The sequence below is a fragment of the Schistocerca serialis genome, chromosome 7, assembly GCF_023864345.2.
Source record: "Schistocerca serialis cubense isolate TAMUIC-IGC-003099 chromosome 7, iqSchSeri2.2, whole genome shotgun sequence".
NCBI lineage: Eukaryota > Metazoa > Arthropoda > Insecta > Orthoptera > Acrididae > Schistocerca > Schistocerca serialis.
The window spans coordinates 261,113,660-261,129,390 of NC_064644.1; the positions used below are offsets into that span (position 1 = coordinate 261,113,660).

The 15,731-nt window shown below is 38.5% G+C and overlaps 1 protein-coding gene across 2 annotated transcripts in view; it reads left to right on the top strand.

Moving 5' to 3' along the window:
* LOC126412671 (uncharacterized) overlaps positions 1-15,731 on the top strand; it is a 127,601-nt gene that overhangs the window by 44,943 nt on the left and 66,927 nt on the right. For both annotated transcript variants that reach the window (XM_050082374.1, XM_050082375.1), the window contains exon 2: positions 6,663-7,331. In XM_050082374.1, the coding sequence (XP_049938331.1) occupies positions 6,663-7,331 (669 nt within the window). The remainder of the gene's footprint in view (positions 1-6,662; positions 7,332-15,731) is intronic.

A 15,731-nucleotide genomic window follows, 5' to 3' on the forward strand; every position in this document is an offset into this window, starting at 1 on the left:
GTATGAGGTCTGTTCAAAAAATTCCCGAACATTCGTAATTTCGCGCTAGTTACGTGTTGGAGCGAAGTACAGCTGGCATCCCTGCACATGCCTATGCTTAATGCATAACTGCTGCAATTTTTATTGTGTATATCTGTTAGTTATTGTTCAGTGCTGTATTAACTAGAACATTGTGTTGTATAGTTTGTGAATTTTGAGATGGCGGAGTTAGAGGAGCAATGCATCAGCATCAAATTTTGTGTGAAACTCAAGAAAACCTTTACAGAGACACAACAGATGATGCAGGAAGCCTGTGATGATGAGTGCTTAAGTTGTATTCGGTATTACGAATGGTTCACAGAGTTTAAAAATGGCTGGACAGAAGTTAAAGATGACCCTCGTTCAGGATGCCTTTTGACTTCTACTGATGACGCTGAGGTCAGGAATGTCAATGAACTTTGTGTCACAGGGACAAACTGTTAATTGATGGTACTACTCGGATATGCTGCAATGCCTGAGATAAAATATGAGACGGAAACGGCCTGAAATGTGGTGAGACAATTCATGGCTCTTCCATCATGATAATGCAACCGTACAATCATCCCTGTTGGTGTGTGTCTGTTGTTTAATAAATGAAGTCAGTGTGCTGCGTCATCCTCTGTACTATCCAGACCTGTTCCCTGTGAACTTTCTTTTATTTCCAAAGTTGGAAAGCCCATTGAAAGGACAAAGATTTGCACTGATAGACATGATTCAAAAAAATTCGCAGACACCGCTTTGCGTGGTCCAGCAAGAGGCCTACGAAGACTGCTTCTGAAAGTGAAAATGACATTGGGAGTGGTGTATCAGTTGTGGAGGAGAGTATTTCAAAGGAGACCATGCACAATAAGTAAAAGCTAAGCACAGAAAAATTTTGTGGACTAAGTTCTAGAATTTTTTGAACAGACCTTATGTGGTTCCAGAGACCTTCTCAAGTGTCAAAGTGTCAAACATCTGAAGTGACGAATGAAAATTTGTACTACAGCTGAGATTAGAACCTGGGTCTCCTGCTCACTAGGCAGATGCGCTGACCACTATGCCACCCTGGTGCAGTGGCTTTGCACACTACGTGGACTACCCTAACACCCTTCTCTGTGATAGGTTTCTTGATAAATCACTGAAACTATAGCTCTTATATCCACATGGAATTGGCTCTTAACACTATTGATATCCAATTCGCTCAGGACTTTAGTAGGCTCTTGCCCAGGTTCTGCCAAGACTGGATTTAAGGTGCACATCAACACTTAGCCAGGTTTAGTTGCCCACAGTGTATTGGCAAATACTGGCACATTGGTCTGCAGTGCTGTTTTCTTTCCCAGTCACACTGCTAAGTGCCTGCACGTGCGTCGAAAACATGTGGACACTGGTGACGCTCGTGGCACATCCAACAGTCTCGACAAGACTTAAGCATTAATGGAGGTGAACCCAATGCTGAGGGGGAACCTTCTTAAGAATGTGATATATGTCAAGACACCTGACTAGGTTCCGTCCATTGAAATCTACTTGGGAGCAGGAAGTGTTTCATTGTGCAGCACACACAACCTGAATGTTGTCTGGCAGACTTGACTTGCTGGAACGCAGCAGAGGGTTGAGCTATTTGACAACTATCTGAAAACATATTTTGAGCTGCAGCCGACACTTCAAACAGTGTGGAAATATTTGCGATTGTGCTTAATTTGGAGTGTAATGAGTCCAGAGCTCTAGTCTGGACCTCCTTGTCTGGTGCTACTGTAACAAATATGTCCCTGATTAAAGAATCAACATATGACCCAACAATTCACACATTCACACAGCCGAAGTCTTTCTGCTATCTAAGATGCATAAGACTGATCACTGTGCTTCCTGTATTGGTTAAACTGAAACTCCATTGCCATAATATGAGTTTGATGGTAGAAGTGCGCACTCATGAGACTGCACAGTTCAGTAAATTCCAGTGCTTCAGGGCGTTGTGTGCGGACGCAGTTTCTGTACATTTTTTGTAAAGGCTACTACTACTACTAACTACTACTACTACTATTACATAACAGAGTGCCCTTTTCTACAGGATATGATATGTTTGTTACCTTGCAATAAAGCATAAATCTATGAAGTAGTTTTCTCATGGCTCTACAGTGTTGTCAAACAAAAGAAATGGCAAGGGTGGAGGCGAAGGTTGCCCCAAAGGCACCCGTCCTGCAGGCTGCACACCGACGTTTCAGATCAGCTCTGTATTCTAATTAATCAGTTGTTGCAACCACAACCTTCCTGCTGTTGTTCCTGCAGCATTATTTGATGTTTTCAAAGCTCTGTAAACTGTTGGTCCATCATTATGAGCTATTTCACAGGTGAGGTAGAACCTTGTCATCACTTTTGTAACACACTGCCCAATGTTGGGGAGTGCCGCTGTGCGGTTTCTCTGGAAAATGCCATGTGACCAAAAAAAGACAGTGGATGATGGTTAGCCACACACAAATCTGAAAGGACACACTGAGGGGAAAATCAAATGCAAAGCCATAAAAATCGTTAAAAATATACAAGCAAAACCTGAATCACAAACTGGGAGAATAATATAGGAACAAGCTTGCACTGAAGTGAATAGTTATGTCAGTGACCAGAAAGTTTCAGGTATATAAAGATAACTGACACCTTTTTGAAATTTTGTCACCTTTGCTGTCTTTTTTGTTTCCAAGTTTCTATATCCATGTTAATTCATTTGACATTTTGGAATGCCCCAATGAGAAATGTAGATAAAATCTAACCTGGGGGCTTCTGAAATTTGAGGTACATCATTCCTTTTTGATTTTTTTAAACAGACTTTGCCCAACTGTCGTTAGTGTCAAATATTCCTCTATTGCAGCTGTTTTTATTTTTGTTACAGATTCTAATGTGCTGTAGTAACAGACTGCTGCTGTGATACTCTGTTCAATTTTGGAAAAAAAACTTTTTGAGATGGGGAAAATGCAAATTCCTCAGTGACTGGCTTGAAAAGTCAGAAAGTTTGAAAAGTAAAGTCTCTGCTTGTTGGAAAAAGTTCATGAAAGTGAACTATTTTGCAGTGTGTGTACTTGCTCTATTAATTTTGAGACACAAGGTTTTCATGCAATTTTTACCGCTCACTTTTAGCAAAGCATAACTTTGAAGTTAAATATGGACCACATCAGTTACATTTAGAACTTTTGATCAGACACAACCTTCAAGTCAAGTACATGTGCCGACAGTGCAGATGTTAAGTACAAAGGATGATACAACCACTTCTAAATTGATTTGAGTACCGGTATTGAAATCAGTAATTTCCAGTTCTTGTGTGGATTTGTCAAATAATATTTGGTATGTTTTTAAGATGATGTGCCCTTATAGTGTACCTGAACAGTTTTAACTTTCGCTTAAGAAAATGAGACATCTAATAACTGGTGAAATGGCACCGTATGTCTGGTAACATATGTTAGAAGCAACATGTTCGTGATATTACACACTGTTCTGATGAAACTAACAAAAGAATTACAAAAAAACATTAAATTTTTATCAGAGAGTGAGTGTTGCATAATAACGTGTCACCCATGAACTTCCTTTGTGGGCAAATCAGAGGATGAAATATTAAATCAGATATTGTGTAAAGCACTTTTTGAAGTCAATATGTCCCTAAATAAATTCCTTAAGCTGGGATCAGACGCAGCTAATGCCAATAAAAAGTGTTTAGGCTTTTATGTCCAGGAGACTCGAGGCAGTCAACTTACAAACATTGGAACTTGTAACATTCGTACAATGTATAATGCCTTTGTAAAGGCTTTGGGGTGTCTAGGGGAAGAAGCACCCAAATTTCTGGTCAATGTTTACCATCATTTTGATAGTTGGCCTGTTAACTGTGAAGAATTTGAAGGAATTCAGTCTAAGTTTAACATTGCACACAGTTTTTTAGGCATACAACCTCAAGGTGGATTAACCACAAGGTGGCTTCTTTTAGGACCTTCAACCAGTAGAGTTTTGGAATGGTGTTATGGTATTTAGTATTAATTTCTGAACCACATACCTCTGAAAAAGAATTCTGCTACTGTTCAGTCCAAATTGTACAGTGCCATTGTGAAATCTTTAAAAGAAACCTCCCCTGAAAGTAAAAATTCATTTTATTATTTTGTCTGCAGAACTGGTGAGTCATTTATGCAACATTTTCAAACCCAAACACCTTTGATTGACAGGCTGCATACAGAAATGGAAGACATACTTAAATCTTTTTGGCCCGTGTTTTAAAAGTTTCTGCTTTGAGAAAAATTGAGAGTATTCTTCATAATAAACTCTTTTACACTGGATAATCTGCTTCCTTGTGAACTACTCATTATCTGCTTCCATGTGAACTACTCATTGTTAGCAAGCAAAACACTGAACGACTTTAGTAAACTGGAAGGATGTGACAAATTGGGATTTCTAAAGAATGCCAAAAAACATTACATCACATCTTGCTAACATGTGGTGGAAAAGACATGCTTATCAAGTGCACTACTGAAAAGTTTTAGGTTCTTATATCCCAGAGAAAGAATAAAGAGCAGAACCTGCAATGACATGTTAAATGTTGCCATTTGACATCCAGCAAGATTACTTATTAGATGAATGGAAGGTTTTACAGTTTGAAAAATATGATCCAACTTTAGATAACAAGAGTGTTGATAATTACTGGCAGCAGTCCATCTCAAAAAGATACTCGTCTCCTAGAGTTAGTATCCAGATGTTTCAAAACTTCTTAAAGCTTAGGCTTCTCTTACATAGAGAGAAGAGATTTGATTTTGAAACACCATTAGGAGAAGACAAGGCAGTGATGACTGAAAGATTTTTTAAACAGTGTTCTGACTGTGAGAGATGCTTTAGGACAATACCCCCACTTTCCTTTCAGAGCCAATTTGCAGCTTATTAGGTACAGACAGTAGCAAGTACAAGCAAATTAAGCTGTTTAAAAGGAAGAGTGAGAAAGGAAAAGAAAACTTGGATTAGAAGAAAAGCATGAAAATATCAATTGACTATGAGGCAGGGGCGTTAAAGAAAAGAAAAAAGAATGCCAGCTATCTAATAAGGCACAAGAAAACTTCTCTCTCAGGCTTCAGCTAAACTGAAGAAAGCACTTGAAAAACATTATTTAAAGGCAGAAAAGTTGGCCTAGGGTTTGCTTGAGGGTGCACAAATCATGAAAGTAGAAGAAGGAATCAAAGAAAGAGAGGTGTAAAGCATTCAAAAAATCTCGAGAAAAGAAAATCTAGCATGACTACTTAATTTTTGCCAAAATTCAAAGAAACAGTAATCAAGAAATACATTGTTTATCTTTTTCCAGTTATTTGTAAAAACATGGCGTAATTTTCTTTGTGGATTACAGTTACGAATATCAGATTATCAGTTTGGTTATCAATTTAGCGTATGGCCAAGCAGATGGAAACGGTCGAGAGGCAGCATGGCTATACTGAAACATGTACCATTACAGACACCAACCACATCACACAACATTTCAAGTCCTTTTTGGGCGTTTGTGTGATCATAAATCCTTTCAGACAGACGAACATGCAGAGAAGTGGTGGACTGTGCTTACACCAGATTTGGGGGACCACTTTCATCTGTTTGGCCGTGCACAAACACCATCTCATGTTATTCCCAGTGCAAATACTGGACCATTCTGCTGCTTGCAGTATGCTGCGTTAATCACACAGCCTGCAAGACACAAGGAACACACAGCATGTGGTCAGAGGCATTACATTCGTCAGTACATTCTACCATGACAATAATGCATTTCTGGACACATATTCATAGAACCTTTTTTTCTTCATTTCCAGTCAGGAATTGGTCCCTGCAGTTTGTTGAGGGGAAAGACGAAAGGATGTGGGTTTTAAGGGAGAGGGTAAGGAGTCATTCCAATCCCGGGAGCGGAAAGACTTACCTTAGGGGGAAAAAAGGACAGGTATACACTCGCACACACACACATATCCATCCACACATATACAGACACAAGCAGACATCCAATGTACATATATATATATTTTGTTTCTCGAGTTAACATCCCTTTTCTCAACACATTGAAATTGTTCAGGGATGAATGAGGTATCGTTGGAAAGGTTTTTCAACTGATTTCTGATGCTGCATGCCAGTCTTTCATTAAAACTGATGATTTGTGTAATATTTTAACACAGACCAACATGTGATATTAATTTTACCACTATGTACTTCACCATGAAGGACTGATGATGTTTTGTACAAGAACAAATCAATTTCCTGTGATTTTTACTGGAGACGTTTAGTCTTCTCAAGTAGAGATGATACATTCATACTCCGTACATCTATAAGCGATTGGGGGCAACCAATACCATTGTGAGAACTATTCCTTTTAGTTCCATCCATAGGTAGTTGTTGTCTGTGCTACTTGCATGTTCACCAGATATAACAACAAAATATTATTATTGTGTGTAAAAGTGTTCATATATTTAAACTGCAGAAAGAAAAAAATGAAGATATCTCCACATTAAAATCAAGCAACCTGTTATCCAATGTGTGAGGAGTTATTTTTATAGTTTTCACACAGTCAATGGAACTCCTAGTTTGAGTATTATCTGATTATCTATTTTGCTCTGACATGTTTGTGTTACTAATGACTACATGTCATAATTTTCTGATTATTTGATTTTAATTTTTTTTAGGTTTGAGGAACAAGGACTGTTATCAGATCTTCGAGCACACATGCGACAATTGATTATTGCTGCCCTAAAAGGGACTCAACTGGCTCCACAAGCTGGCCATAGTATGCATCAGAACACATCTCCTAAAATACAAGCAATTAATTTACTTGTAGCAGAGTTTTTGCTTCTGCAAGAGTGTCATTACACACTTTCTGTCTTCACAAGTGAAGTGCCACTTTTGCGAAATCTTCCAGAATTTTCTCCATCACTTAAAGATGCAGCTAAAAACAAACTAGATACCAAGAAGAGTGGGGAAGTGCATGCCAGTGCCTCTAGACTCCAGGACCGCCGTGTGTGGGATATACTAGAAGCACTAGGTTTTGCTCCTGATTCAGGTGCAGGAAAAGCAGTATTCAAATCATATCAAGAAAATAATGGTGAACCACTTCTTACATGTCTCATACGTTCAGTATCCAAAGTTGTTAGACACGAGAGAAAGAATGAGAAACCTCTCACAGAAATTGAGGAGAATATTTCAGTTCCAGATAGTGACTCAGTTTTGCTAATTACTGAAAGTTCTGTCACAGAGAATGACAAAAATGATAAAAAACTATCAGTTGTACATGATATCCTCCAGAAACTTAATGTGAAGCCAAAGTACATGAAAAGACTAGAAAATGAAATAAAGAGGTATGCTAAATCTTCTTTTTGGAGAAGATTTTGAACAGGTTTGTTTATATTAATAATATTGTTGATGTTTTTTTTTTTTTTTTTTTTTTTTTTTTACATTTGTGATCATCATGTTCTATAAAGGTGGAATTTTATTGTTTTCTTCTTTGGATACTAATAGTAGTTTCAGTGGGTCTTCTAATATTAAGTTAATGTACATTTTGATTTTCATTTTCTTGTAAAAACTAACATTGTTGTTGTGGTCTTCAGTCCTGAGACTGGTTTGATGCAGCTCTCCATGCTACTCTATCCTGTGCAAGCTTCTTCATCTCCCAGTACCTACTGCAACCTACATCCTTCTGAATCTGCTTGGTGTATTCATCTCTTGGTCTCCCTCTACGATTCGCTGCCCTCCAATACTAAATTGGTGATCCCTTAATGCCTCAGAACATGTCCTACTAACCAATCCCTTCTTCTAGTCAAGTTGTGCCACAAACTTCTCTTCTCCCCAATCCTCTTCAACACCTCCTCATTAGTTATGTGATTTACCCATCTAATCTTCAGCATTCTTCTGTAGCACCACACTTCGAAAGCTTCTATTCTCTTCTTGTCTAAACTATTTATCGTCCATGTTTCCCTTCCATACATGGCTACACTCCATACAAATACTTTCAGAAACGACTTCCTGACACTTATACTCGATGTTAACAAATTTCTCTTCTTCAGAAACGCTTTCCTTGCCATTGCCAGTCTACATTTAATATCCTCTCTACTTCGACCATCATCAGTTATTTTGCTCACCAAATAGCAGAACTCCTTTACTACTTTAAGTGTCTCATTTCCTAATCCAATACCCTCAGCCTCATCCGTCTTAATTCGACCACATTCCATTATCCTCGTTTTGCTTTCGTTGATGTTCATCTTATATCCTCCTTTCAAGACACTATCCATTCCGTTCAACTGCTCTTCCAAGTCCTTTGCTGTCTCTTACAGAATTACAATGTCATCGGCGAACCTCAAAGTTTTTATTTCTTCTCCATGGATTTTAATACCTACGCCAAATTTTTCTTTTGTTTCCTTCACTGCTTGCTCAATATACAGATTGAATAACATCGGGGAGAGGCTACAACCCTGTGTCACTCCCTTCCCAACCACTGCTTCCCTTTCATGCCCCTCAACTCTTATAACTGCCATTTGGTTTCTATACAAATTGTAAATATCCTTTCGCCCCCTATATTTTACCTCTGCCACCTCAGAATTTGAAAGAGAGTATTCCAGTCAACATTGTCAAAAGCTTTCTGTAAGTCTACAAATGCTAGAAATGTAGGTTTGCCTTTCCTTAATCTAGCATAGATACTGTAATTAACATAGATACTGTACTTAGTTGGCAAAATATCACTTAAGCTGTACTGTTTGATATGGATACAGACAGGGTAATTACAGTAAGTGCTTACACAGAGGTGTAAAGATTGGTTTGTCACCTGTTACACTATTGCATCATGTGTTGAAAAGGTCACTTTTAATGTTTTAGAGGAGAGGCTACTAGCGCAGCTAATTACAAAAGCCCTTCAGTGTGACCACACCATTCCAATAATTCTAAACCTTTGTACTACACCCATTTAGGAAAAACTATCCACAAAACAAAACTGCAGATCAACTATTTACTGTACATAGTAAAAAACTCTACAACTTGGACAGTACTTGAGGCATAAAGGATGCTCTTGGATTTTAACAGAATGTGAGAAGCACCCTGAATGAAACTTAAGAATTTTTATTATGAATACAAGAAAGTAAAAGAACAAATTAAATATATAGAGATGTGTTAAGCACATCAAAATATTTGATGAAAAAATAATACGAATAAGTAAAAAAAATCACTCTTCAACTGGTATCAGGAGATGCGCAAGCCTGTGGAGCTAATTGTTCTTTCATCTTACTCAAGGGTTGAAGGGAAAGGAAGAGGGATGAAGGAAAATGAGTAGTGAGGTTTAGGAAATGTGAAGAGTTAAGGAAAAGTTATACAGAACCCCAGGTCATGGGAGACATGCTGGACAGGATGAGAAGGTACCTGCACTGGATGAGATTTCGAAATATGAGAACGTACATGTGGAAACAGGGGAATAAACAAGACAGAGATAACTCAAAAACATCATTATAGAGTCAAAAAGAGATGGAAATTAAGTGCAGTATACACGTTAGACAAGAATGGGGGTGCTGAAAAACAGACTGGTCAGAAAACAAAAAAAAATTAGAAAAATAATGGTGAGTGAAGGCAAGGAACAGTTATTTAAAAGAAATGCTGAGACTGTAGAAATGGATGTAAATTAGGCCAGTTGGGTGATGAGAAATAAGCACATGTTGTAAAGTCAGTTCTCACCAGCAGAGTTGTGAGAACTAATGTCAGGAGGAGGAATCCAATTGGCACATATGGTGAAACAGGCACTGAGGTCAAGACTGTCGTGTTGTTGAGTGGAATTTTATGCTCTGGAACAGGATGTCATGTGTTACTAATTTACAACCTCTGTCTATGCACTTTAATCTTAACTGATAACTTGGTTGTAGTCATAACAATGTAGAAGACCCTCTCTCATTGATAGTATATGTCTTTCCAGTTGGTAGATTGTGGTAGGAGAGTGCTGAACATTACCTCAATGAATGCCTACCTGATTTTAAACATGTCTTCCTTCCTACTCACTTTAATCAACTTTCGTACTTACCAGTAACTACTTCACCCTTGCGGGGCAGACATTCAAACATATTAGGAGTGCAGCCATGGGAACCAAGATCACTCCTTCCTAATGCCTGCCTTTTCAAGGGATCCAAAGGCCTTCAGCCTTTGGCTTGGTTTAGATACATTGATGATACCTCTGCCACATGCACTCATGGTGAGGCTGATCTGTTGAAATCTTTGGAATCCCTAAATACATTCTTCCAATTAAATTTCATATGTTTAGAAAAGATATTTGTATGGTGCAAAAATTGGCAATTGACTCTAAATAATGAAAATTGTGTGGCCATCCACATGAGTGCTTAAAGTAATCCATTGAACTTTGGTTATATGATAAATCAATCATATATAAAGGCCTTAAATTCAGCTAAATTCCTAGGAATTACAATTACGAACAACTTGAATTGGAAAGAACACATAGAAAATGTTGTGGGGAAGGTCAACCAGAGACAGCGATTTATTGGCAAGACATGTAGAAAATGCAACAGATCTACTAAAGAGACGGCCTACACTAAGCTTGTCCATCCTCTTTTAGAGTACTGCTGTGCAGTGTGGAATCCTTACCAGACAGGATTAATGGAGCATAGCGAGAAAGTACAAAGAAGAGCAGAATGTCTTGTGTTACTGAGAAATATGGTAGAGAGTGTCATGGACAAGATGCAGGATTTGGGGTGGACATCATTAAAACAAAGGCATTTCTCATTGTGGCAAGATCTTCTCACAAAATTTCAGTCAACAACTTTCTCCTCCAAATGTGAAAATATTTAAGTGAAATACAAAGAAATGATCATCATAATAAAATAAGGGAAATCAGAGCTTGAACAGAAAGACTTAGGTGTTTGTTTTTTCTGCGTGCTATTCAAGAATGGAGTAATAGAAAATGATTGTGAAGGTGGTTCAGTGAACCCTCTGCCAGACAATTAAATGTGATTTGTAGAGTTTCCACGTAGTGTAGATGAAGACCTCATGTTACTTACCACGATGCTGACTTCATAATCACAAAGGTTCAGCTACACACTCCTGCTCTCCTTAAACCTACAAACAAAGAAACAAGAGTGCTTACATTTTGATAACTGCTACCATTTTCATGTCAAACTTTCCCTCCTCTACAACCTTGGCATTCAAGGCAAACATATTTGTTCAGAAGCAGACTGAAATGAGGTCCATTCTGTATGATAATTTGTGCACCCCATCAAGAATAGCTTTTTGTGCTCCCCACTCTCAATCTGGGAGTACCCTGGTCAGACCCTATGCTTGTTCTAAACCCATTTCCATACCTCTGGCTTTTACACCTGTAATTATTCCTGCTGTAAAAGTTTCCCAATGCACCATCCTACTGCCACTTACACCAGCCCTATAACCGGAAAAACACATACTCTCAAAGGGAGAACCACCTATGAGAACATGTTGTGTACCAGCTGCTATGTAAAAATGGTCTTCTGCATTGGTATAACGACCACCAAGTTATCAAATAGGGTGAAGGAGCATACATTGAGGGTGCATACTAGCAACATATAATACCCTGTTGCAGAGCACTCTGTGCAACATGACAATCATGACCTCAGTGCCTGTTTTGTCATATGTATGAATTGGAGTCCTCCTCCTGACACCAGTTTGCCAGAACTCTGCAGTTGGGAACTGACTTTACAACATGTGCTTGGTTGGCCCAATTTATGTTCATTTCTGTGGTATCAGCATTTGTTTTCGGCAACTATTGCTTGTCTTCCATGTATAATGCGCTTTATTTTTCATCCCTTATCCTTATCCCTTCATCCTCTATCTTCCACCTTTAAGTTCTTGAATTTTCAAATCCCATCCTTTGCAGGCACGAAGAATCCAGTCCCCCCCCCATCCAGCTAGTCTCCACATGATGTTTTATCAATAACCTCTGTTTAGTATTCCCACCAGCAAACATCACAATGGGGGCAGATGAGATGGCATGAGTAGTGCAGTGGAATAGTGCGGAAACCTGCTATGGAGGGTGTATGCAATGTATAGTGTGGGCAGACAGAAGTGTTTACCTGTGGGAGGCAGTGAGCTGAGCAGGCCACTGCTTTGCTGAATTCAGCCACCACGGACCTCGCCTTGCACTTCGTGCCAAGTGGTGTTGCTAAGTGCTCAGCAGTCAGATGCCCATAAATTATTTTCGTTAAAATATTTCTCATAAATTATGGAGTTTTAGCTGTCACTTCCAGTGGACACTAGCTAATGTTATATTAATGCACGCTCTAGTTGTTAATAACTATTATAATGTACCAACAGGGAATATTTCTAACATCAAGAAACTGGATATCATGTTGATAAGATTTAATAGAACGTAGAGTCAAATATACTGAACTACATTTTATTAAGCAAATTACAGAGCTCTGCAAACTATAAAATTTCCACTGCTATTAGTCTCATCTAGTATGACCTGTGTAGTTAGTCAAAACAACTTATTTTACACACAAAATGTGTCTGAGTATTTACTGCACAGTTCGGTCTTCTTTTTGGTATCATTTGTTCTCCATTAATTGTCTGCCTCCTGTATATTTGACACTATCTGGTAGTGTCTAATGCTGTAAAGCTTCAAGGGAAATATACCTTTGTTTGTGTAGGAATATTTTGAAAATATTCACTCAAGTCACTAGATCATGTATCAATTGACTTGGCATATTGAGCAGCAACACAAAAAATCAGTACCAAAATGACTGTTAAGACTGACTGACTTGGAAAAGTGTTGCGGTGGAACATAACACTGTGTGTCTTCAAGCTCTTGAGGCATAAATTATAATGAGAGAAAAACAAAATCGTGCATGACAATATTTCACCTCCATAAATCTGTCAACCTGTCGCATAAAAATGTAGAAGTTGATGGTAAAGCTTTTAGCAGCTATGGAAAGTGGCAAATAACTGCAGTAAATTGGCAAGTATATCCAGATACTCTTTGAAATAGATTTCCCTGTTCTATAATGAACTACATATTTAAGTGAGCCTTCCTGGCACTGCTTTAGTTGTAGAATGACATTTGAATGTGGATTTCCACCTTTTAGTTGCTGGGCATTGTCTGTTTACCCATCTCACTGAGCTTTACAGTCCAGCATATGGCATTGTTCTGTGATGTAGCTAATCAATTCACCGCTGTATTATTTCATAAAGTTTGCTAATTCTGTGTGGACAACTGGATAGCCGCTGTCAGAGTATGGAGGAGTTTGTGATCTGGAAGACTTGGCTTCTGCACAGCTCGTGAGTTGTGTTCGTATAGCTCATTGAGAGATAACGGTACATAAATGACAGAGATCTACTCGCTAAGTTCTGGTTGGAAAACATTTAGTTCTGGTTGTACAAAATTTTGGTTTGACATGTCTGACATTTCCATACTCTCCAAAAATACAGACACCCTTGAAGTGCAATAGACACATGCTAAAGGTAACCATTAAAACAACATGCAAGAGGCAACTACTGCTAGAAGCTAGTCTATACTAGGTAGTCTATACTAGGTGTGTGAGAAAAGTAATGAGACTGATTTTTTATCTACCAAAGTTTTTATGTTTTTCAAACAACAATGTTGTCACCTTCAGAGTAGTTCCCTTCAGCAGCTATTCATTGGTTCAGTTGTTTTTCTCGTTCTTGGTAGCACCACTGAAACGTTTCAACTGGTAGGTCCTTTCACATGTCAGTAACATTCTTTAGAATGTTCTCCAGAGTCCCAAAATGACATCCTTTTAAGACATTTTAAATTTCAGCACAAGAAGTCACAAGGATTAAGATCAGGTCAATAGGGGGACTGTGGAACAACAGGAATGTCTCTTTCTTCATAAAACAGTTGACTGACTGTTTGTCCTGTAGGAACAAATTCTTTATGCAAGTGGAGAGATAAATTCTTTATGCATGATACTTCTACTGTAAAAAAAGCAAATCAGGAAAGCATTGTTTTGTTCTTAAATTTGCTCATTCGAGGTTTTTTGGTCGAGGAGATGTCTCAGTGTGCCGCCTGTCACTTAGCAGCTTTCTCAGGATTGTACTAAAAAATCTGGGATTCATTACCTGTGATCGCACGACTGAACCATTTGTGGTCATTGACAGTCTTCTCAAGAAGATCAATGCACATGTTTCTTCAATTGTCCCTCTGCTCAGTTGTGAGGGTATTTGGTACCATTTTGGCACACACCTTTTACATGTGCAAAACTTTTGTCAAAATTTGATGTATGGTGAAATTGTGTAAGTTTAACAGGTCACCCATTATCTTTAGTGTTAAATGTCAGTTTGATCTCACAAGGGCATGCATGCCTTCAACGTTTTCATTGGTCTTTTAGGTTGAAGGTCTCCCTGAGCCAGGTTCACCTTCAACATGCCCTCAGCCTTCCAAAAATGATTTGTGGCAGCAAAAAGCTTGTGCTCTTGTTAAAGAACGTTCCCTGTAGGCCTGTTTAAAAATTTCATAGGTCATACTAATTTGTTCTCCAAGTTTAACACAAAACATGATGGCATAACATTGCTCTAAATTCTGCCGTTCCATTTTCGTAATGCACAACAAAAACACAACTTCACTGATGGCACTTTCAAAAATCATGTGATGGTTGTATAGAGCTGAAACTCGAACTGACCTTCTGGAAGGGACAAACTCATGGGTCTGCACAAGTAGAGCAACACGGCATTGCTGGATTGCTCACAGTGTTCAGTCCTTTCTCACACACCTTGTAAGCATGGTAATTGTTGGTCCAAATAGCAGTCCCAGGAGTACTGTGGAAATAGCCAAAGTCCGTTCACAGCATAGGGACATAAGGCCAAATGGGAAGCCTAATACAGTGAAACCTCACATAATGAGCACCTCCCATAACATGTAATTCGCATAACAAACAAAACAAATTGTAAAAAAGTTACTCACTTAATGAGCAATGTTTCGCATACTAAATGACGATGATTTAGTGTGACATCACTAGCTCTTTGTGTGTGGCAAGGGAAATGTTCGATAATATGAGCACCTTTCATTGTCAGCAGTTGCATATGAGGGATGTCTTTAGCATGTACAGCAGTCTGGGTGTAGCGCTCTTTCTGCTACCATCTTGGTGCAGCTGTGATCACACATTTTTCTAAACTTTTGTTTACACAGTGTTTTTGTGTGAAAATTTTAATAACCTTCGCAGAAATGTCCCTGAAGGTAAAGCCGCAAGAAGACAACCGTAAGAGAAAGAAAATGACCTTAGAAATGAAATGTAAAATTATTGAAAAATGTGAACATGGTTTGAGTGTTGCTGATTTAACACGCACATACAAACCAGCTACATTAGCTATTTGCACTACTCTCAAGAACAAGGACAAGATGAAGAAGATAGATGCTTCAAAGTGAGTGACAAGAGTATCTAAACAACAGTTTCATATTCTGGACGATGTTGAAAGATTGCGCCTTATATGGATAAATGAAAAGCAATTGCAAAGTGACACTATTAACAAGAACATCATTTGTAAGTAGCAAAAATGATTTTTGCTGACCTCATTATGGAGATGCCACAATCATCAGCGGCCAAAGAAGTGTTTAAGGGAAGCCAAGAGTGGTTCGAAAAGTGTAAGAGAAGAACCGGCATCCACAGCATTCTGAGGCACAGGGAAGCAGCCGGATCCAACACAAAGACAGCAGAGAATTTCATCAGCAACTTCAAGATGCTCATAGATTCTGACAGTTGTCTGCCATAACAGGTTTTTAATTGTGATGT